The 6,418-nt window shown below is 49.2% G+C and overlaps 1 protein-coding gene across 2 annotated transcripts in view; it reads left to right on the plus strand.

The window, feature by feature from the left end:
* Nucleotides 1-5,966, plus strand: part of Ces4a (carboxylesterase 4A) — a 17,083-nt gene extending 11,117 nt beyond the window's left edge. The window contains exons 6-14 of one of the 2 annotated variants that reach the window (XM_055621419.1): nucleotides 1,469-1,573; nucleotides 1,654-1,758; nucleotides 1,890-1,928; nucleotides 2,424-2,564; nucleotides 2,976-3,056; nucleotides 3,441-3,597; nucleotides 4,244-4,372; nucleotides 4,547-4,619; nucleotides 5,531-5,966. In XM_055621419.1, coding sequence (XP_055477394.1) covers nucleotides 1,469-1,573; nucleotides 1,654-1,758; nucleotides 1,890-1,928; nucleotides 2,424-2,564; nucleotides 2,976-3,056; nucleotides 3,441-3,597; nucleotides 4,244-4,372; nucleotides 4,547-4,619; nucleotides 5,531-5,681 — 981 coding nt within the window. In that variant the 3' untranslated portion in view covers nucleotides 5,682-5,966. The remainder of the gene's footprint in view (nucleotides 1-1,468; nucleotides 1,574-1,653; nucleotides 1,759-1,889; nucleotides 1,929-2,423; nucleotides 2,565-2,975; nucleotides 3,057-3,440; nucleotides 3,598-4,243; nucleotides 4,373-4,546; nucleotides 4,620-5,530) is intronic. The other variant, XM_055621420.1, reaches the window with a different exon arrangement.
* The last annotated feature ends 452 nt before the right edge of the window (nucleotides 5,967-6,418 follow it).

Below are 6,418 nucleotides of genomic sequence, written 5' to 3' on the forward strand. Positions count from 1 at the left end.
CACACACACACACACACACACACACACACACACACACACACACACACCAAAGGCAGCCTTTCCGCCAAGAGAACAGCTGCTTAGAGCCAAAGATGCTTTCTCTTCAAGAACAGCACCCATAAAGGCCGTTGAGATGGCTCAGTGAGTAAAAGTGCTTGCCAACAGGGTGACGGTCTGAATTCAATTCTCAGAGCTCACAGGGTGGCACTGACTCCTGCAACTTGTCCTCTGACACGGCTTCAGCCATATGTACTAAATAAGTGATTTTTCTGAAAAAGAAAAAAAGAATAGCATTAATGACAAACCCAAGCCCCAGAGAGGACAGGGTGAGGCATTGTGGGTATCTACCTCCTCTTGCTTCTCTCAGAGCCTTTTCTCCTTAAATAGAGGCCAGCATCTACCCTCTGGGCAGGGCTGGGGACAGCCTATGCCTAGAAGTCAGGGACCTGTGTTCGAGACTTCACAGGGATGGGTATGAGCAGGAATCACATCAGGTGTGGTCTTGAGGGCCACAATTGAAATTAGGTTCAAAATACCTAAGTGATTTCTATGTGACAAGTATTCTTCTATATATCTTATATGTATTACTTTATAATTCCCTCAGTCCAAAAAAAAAAAAAAAAAAAGACTTGGGTGTGGTAGTCTTAAAGCCTGAGGGGGATGGAAGGTTCAAGGCTAGCCTCAACTGCATAGTAAATTTGAAACCAGTATGGACTATGTGAGAGAGAGACCCTGTCTCAAAAGAAAGAGAGAGAGAGAGAAAGGAAGAAAGAAAGAAAGAAAGAAAGAAAGAAAGAAAGAAAGAAAGAAAGAAAGAAAGAAAGAAAGACAGGGGCCAGTCTGTAATCCCAACATTCCAGAGGCAGACTGGAACTACCTGGCCAACCTGAGCTACACAGCAAGGCTCTCCCTGTCCAAAACTAACAAAGTAATTGGCCAAAAAAAAAAATTAAGTCCAAGTAGAAATGCATTATTATCTTCATCTCACAGATGAAGCCACTGATGCAGAGAAAAAATGAAGTGCCTCGACTTTAAGTGCCCTAGAGAGCCAGGATAGGTTTTTCTGTGTGGTTTGGCTTGGCTTGGATATTTTTTTGTTGTGTGAGACACATAAGTTCTGAGGCATCCAAAGATATAACTTCTCTGAAAGAGCTGTTAGCACAGGTAACTGGAGCTGTGGCTATGGGGCCCCACCTACCCTCATCTGTAACCTGTAGCAGAGAAAGCCCCCCTTAGTCATACCAGAAGACCACTTACCATGTCCTCAGGTCAACTCTGAGCCCACTGCATAGGCCAGGACTGAATGGTGCTGGCTTGAAGTCTAGGGCTCTATCTAGCCTAGGACCCATAGCTCCCTCCAAGACGGTCCTCTCTCAGGCTACTCAGAAATGGTCAGGCAAGCACCCACAACAACTCAAGTGGCCCTATTTATTGGATCTCATGGGTGCTCTGTTTCCAATCCCTACAGCTGATGTCACCCCTAGCCCAGGGTCTGTTCCATCGGGCCATTTCCCAGAGTGGGACTGCCATACTGAAAGTCTTCATCACTCATGATCCACTGAAGACAGCCAAGGTGGGCACCCCTCCTCTCCCAGAGCTCAGCAAGAGGGCAGAAGGATGGAAGCATCCCTGTACATCCCTTCTCTTCTACAGAAGGTTGCTCACCTGGCTGGCTGCAACCACAACAGCACAAAGATCATGGTAGAATGCATGAGGGCTCTATCGGGGGACCAGGTGATGCATGCGTCCAAGAAGATGGTAGGTTGAACTTTTGCCTTCCCTGTCAGCCTGCATACTATAGCCACCCACTGATACTTCCCCAGGGAACCTGTCCACGGAGCAAATTGGAGAAGTTTCTTTTGATTCCTATCTTTTCCTCTCCTTTACAGACATTCTTTCATGTCAACACCCAGAAAGAACCAAAAGATGTGAGTAAGCAGTGGCCTGTAATTTGAGTGTTTATTAAATACCTACTGTGTGCCAGGTCCTCAGGATTCTTGAGGGACTAACTATTCAAACTAAATTCCCTTCCCTAGTAAAACTGATGCCCCACTGGACAGAGACAAAAAAGTCCTATAAGTAAATAAACGACTCACTTTTCTATAAGGTAATAGCAACAAGGGGAGGAACAAGGCATGGTAAAAGTTGTATGATTTTAAATAAAATGGATAATACATGCCTCAGGGAAGTGATGTATTATAAAGGTTTTCAAGAGCTAAAGAATGACCTACGTGGATACCTGGAGCAAGCATCTGAAGTCTGAGTAGCCTGGTCCTGTCTGTCCTGGTCCCTCCCCATGCTCACCTTCCCAAGCATCATTATGGGCAATCTCAGAACGAACCTGCTGAGCCGAGCACCCAAGTCACAAAGGCCCTCAGAGGACATGTGGGATAACTGGTTGGAAAATGCTCCTGGCCTTGCAGATTGTATGGTTCCTGAGCCCTGTGGTGGATGGTGTGGTGTTCCCAGAGGACCCCGTGGTGCTCCTGACCCGTGGGCAGGTTACACCTGTGCCCTACATCCTCGGTGTCAACAACGGGGAGTTTGAGTGGACCTTGCCTTTTGTGAGTGGATAGGAAAGGTGCTCGCCGCCATGGGTCTGCAGGGGATGCCCTTCGGCAACACTTGGGTTCCAAGTCAGACCTCAGTAGCCCCACTGAGAATGCAGAAGTTTCCCGCATTCCCTGTGCAGGAAGAGCTGGCCGTCAATGATGGAGGGGAGTTGGGAGAGGGAGGGTCAACTCCTGAGCCTGCAAACAACTCTACACCCTAGGGGCCTCCTTTATTCCCCAGGTCAGGGCAAATGCTCTAGCTTAAGGTAGGCCTTCCCAGCTCTGCTTCAGTTCAGAACCAGGTGGCAGCGACAGACAGTGAATAGGACAGGTTTGGGGTCTTTCTTGGGAAATGTCTTGACTGAGAATTCTACATGACCTGTAGCCTGATCCAGGATTCCTGGGTCCTTCTCTTGTGAGCAGATCATGAAGTTCTCACTAAATCGGCATGTAATGAACAAAATCTACCTCAACAAACTGCTCTGGAGTGTCAGCATGCTTCTGGTGAGGTGTCCCGTGGGTGGGGCTGTTCACTGCGAACAGGGCCACACCGTACCCCCAACACACACACTTCTTTAAAAATGTAGGTCCTGCTCTATGCAATGGGGTCCTGGGACAGGATGGGATCATTCTTAGAGAATCATAAAGGAATTTGACATGGAACAAAATGTTTGCTGAAAGGCAAGGCCTCTGAGGCACCCTTAGAGTCATGGGAAGCAGTTCTCCTGTGGCAAAAGTGGGGATAAGAACCAATCAAGATGGAGCCCTTCCTAGAAATCCCATTCCCCAGAGTGCTGGGGAGCTGAGGGTGGATACAAGCCAATGGTGTCCCCACCCCGGCCCAGCTGGTACAGCAGGCCTCAGGGTGGGTCTTGTATCCTGGCCCAGAACATCACTAAGGAGCAGGTCCCACTGGTGGTAAAAGAGTACTTGAACGATGCCGCCAACAAACATGACTGGAAGATGTTCCGGAACCACCTAATAGACATGGTTGGAGATGCCACCTTCGTGTACTCCACACTTGAAGCCGCACACTACCATCGGGGTAGGGGATCCCTAACAGTGACCACACTGCTCCCCTGCACTCTCCAGCTGCACTCCTTCCAACTGGAGTTACCAGCTCTGCCCCCAAGCTCTCCACACTTGGAGCTAGTATAGGACTCCAAGAGGCCACAGGAAACGCAGCAAGCCAGAGAAAGAGCTGTTCCTTAGGGACAAGGGCTGAACCTCAGCCACCCTAGAGGAGAAAACTGGGCTGGCAGAGGCAGTACCTAGGGTAAAAGGATAGGCTTAATTAAGAGCATCTTACAAGCCAGGCTGACTGGGCTCGGGAATATGAGGATGAGAGGTCAAAGGTGAGGCTGGAGAGGACAGTCATTGAAGATCCTTAAGGACCGTGTCCCAGATAGAAAGCTCACAAGAGGGAAGAAGACAGCTTCCATGATCCTTGCCATAATCCTGCCAATTAGGTTTTGGTGTCTCCAACTCTGCAGATGAGGAACCCCAGCTCAGAAAGTTTTAGTGACTTGCCCATTGTCACATACTGATGACCAGTGCAGGCAGAATTCTAATTTGCTCCGAAACTCTAAAGCTGAAGCTCTGCCTGGTGTTGGTGGGTGGGATGCATGGGGGAGATGGGGAGCTGGGGCAGAGATTTTCCTACATTCCTGACCCATTTCATTTATTCATAGATGCTGGCTTCCCCATCTATCTGTATGAGTTCAAGCACCATGCACCAGGCGTAATTGTCAAAACTCGGAGTAATGTAGCAGACCATGGAGACGAGATCTCCTATATCTTCGGAGGCCCTTTCTCCAAAGGTCTGAGCGCCCTACCTAACACCCAGTCTTCCCGCCATGTATGAAGTCCCACACCTCCATTGGCTGACCACAGGGAACTATTCAGTCCCTAGTGTGGAATGTCCTCCCAAATGCAGAGTGGGAGGCTGGCACCACCGGCTCTCTCCAAAATACCACATCCTCTTCTGCCCCCAGGCTCATCCACAGGTGAGGAAAAGGAATTCAGCCTCCAGATGATGAAATACTGGGCCAACTTTGCCCGCACTGGGTGAGTCTAGCTCCTTACACATATAGACAATGGTAGGCCCACGGGAAGTACACAGTCAAGCCTGGGCCCCTCTCCTTTTCATTGTCAGTCGTGAGATTCTAAATGTCCCTAGAATGTTTCTCTTCCATCTCACTATGCACAATCTTCATTCACTCAACCATCCAACTGACGTTCTCCTTTGTATCTGACCCTAGTACTGGAAGCTGGGGTTCGAGGATGTCATAAGCATATGCTACATCCTCCTCATCCCACCATATGAGAACAAAATTCCAAGCAGGTACAATAGGAGATGTCCCATGGGGAGCATGGGGCCATAGCATCAAGGAGGGTCTGGCTCTATTTGAGTGGCAGAGGTGGCTTCAAGTTAAAGGTGGCACTTGAACTGAGCTTTGGGCCCCCCGTGTATATTTCCCCAGCCCTACCTTCTCTCCTCCATCGTCCTGTGGCACTGGAGGAGTTGTTCTGAAATATCATCTAACCAAGTTACTCACTTGCTTAAAACCCTTGCTCATGTCCCCAGAGTAAAGTTCCATCCCCTTAGCCTGGCATGAAAAGCCCTTCGATTTTTTTTTTCCTGTATCATTATCATTCTTTCTGCACACCCAAGCTATTTATACTCACCCAGATTTACCTAACCTTTTACTGCCCGGAAGCTCATTTCTCCCACCGCCTTTCTTGGGCTTGCTATGCACCCTACGCCGGCCTCACACTCACGACTCTCCTGCATTCATCTCCCAAGTGCTGGGATTATGAATGGTCCCCATCACACCTAGCTCTTCTGTACTTTCATAAAGATCTGTCTAAGTATCATTGCCACAAAGCCCTCTCGGATCTCAGTTCCCCAAGTAAGGGTAAGAGGTGCAAGCTGAATAAAAGGGAGTGACAAGAATCTCTTTCCACCTCGGGGTCAGGGACCCCAATGACGGAAAGCTGCCCTACTGGCCACGCTTTGACAAGGATGAAAAGTACCTGCAGTTGGATTTCGATATGAGAGTGGGTGCGAAGCTCAAGGAGAAAAAGATGGCATTCTGGAGATGGCTGCACCAGGCTCAGAGATCATAGAAACACCAGCCATACTGAGAGTGACCAAGCAAAAGGGGACTATCCTACCATCCCACCTCAAGAAGACTGGTCCTGCATACATCTGAAGACAAGAGTCCTGTAGAAGACAAGAGATCTGTAGAAGCTCCTGACTGCCTTCAGGCTAAAGCTAGAGCCCTAGCCCACCATTTGGGGCTGAGCACCATCTGTCCAGCCTGACATCCCGTGACACCCTGTATTTCACTATCTAAACCAGGCCAGGGCCTTTCATCACACTGTGCTCCACTCCTCCCAGGCCCAGCCTCAGAGCAAACTCTTTTCTCCCGTTCCCAAGTCCTCTTAGCCTTCGTGATTTATATCTGCAGCCCCTCTTATGGAAAGTTCACACAGGCTGCCACTTTCTGTCATTGCATTCTGCTGTCATTGACCCTGTTCAAACTGCCTGCTCTTTCTGGCCTTCGGACCCCAGACAATCTCTTCACGATCTGGTGCAAAGCTTTGATGGCTTGGGATCTGTTCCCCTACCCACACTCATCCCCCTCCCCCAGGGCCCTTCCAAAGCCTGTACCTAGAGATGGTGCTCAATAAAAATGAGTTGACTCGATCCCCAGTTTCTCTCTGTGTAAAATGGTTGGGCCCTTGGAGTAACAGAACACTGCTGTGCACTGCTTCCGGGGTTGCAGTTGCCAGAGGGGCTGAAGCAAAGTTGTTTGGACTGCAAAGCATTGAGCTGTTGGTAGATGTGGTGGTGGATGCTG

This window comes from Psammomys obesus, unplaced genomic scaffold (genome assembly GCF_907164565.1).
Source record: "Psammomys obesus unplaced genomic scaffold, mPsaObe1.curated_primary_1811, whole genome shotgun sequence".
NCBI lineage: Eukaryota > Metazoa > Chordata > Mammalia > Rodentia > Muridae > Psammomys > Psammomys obesus.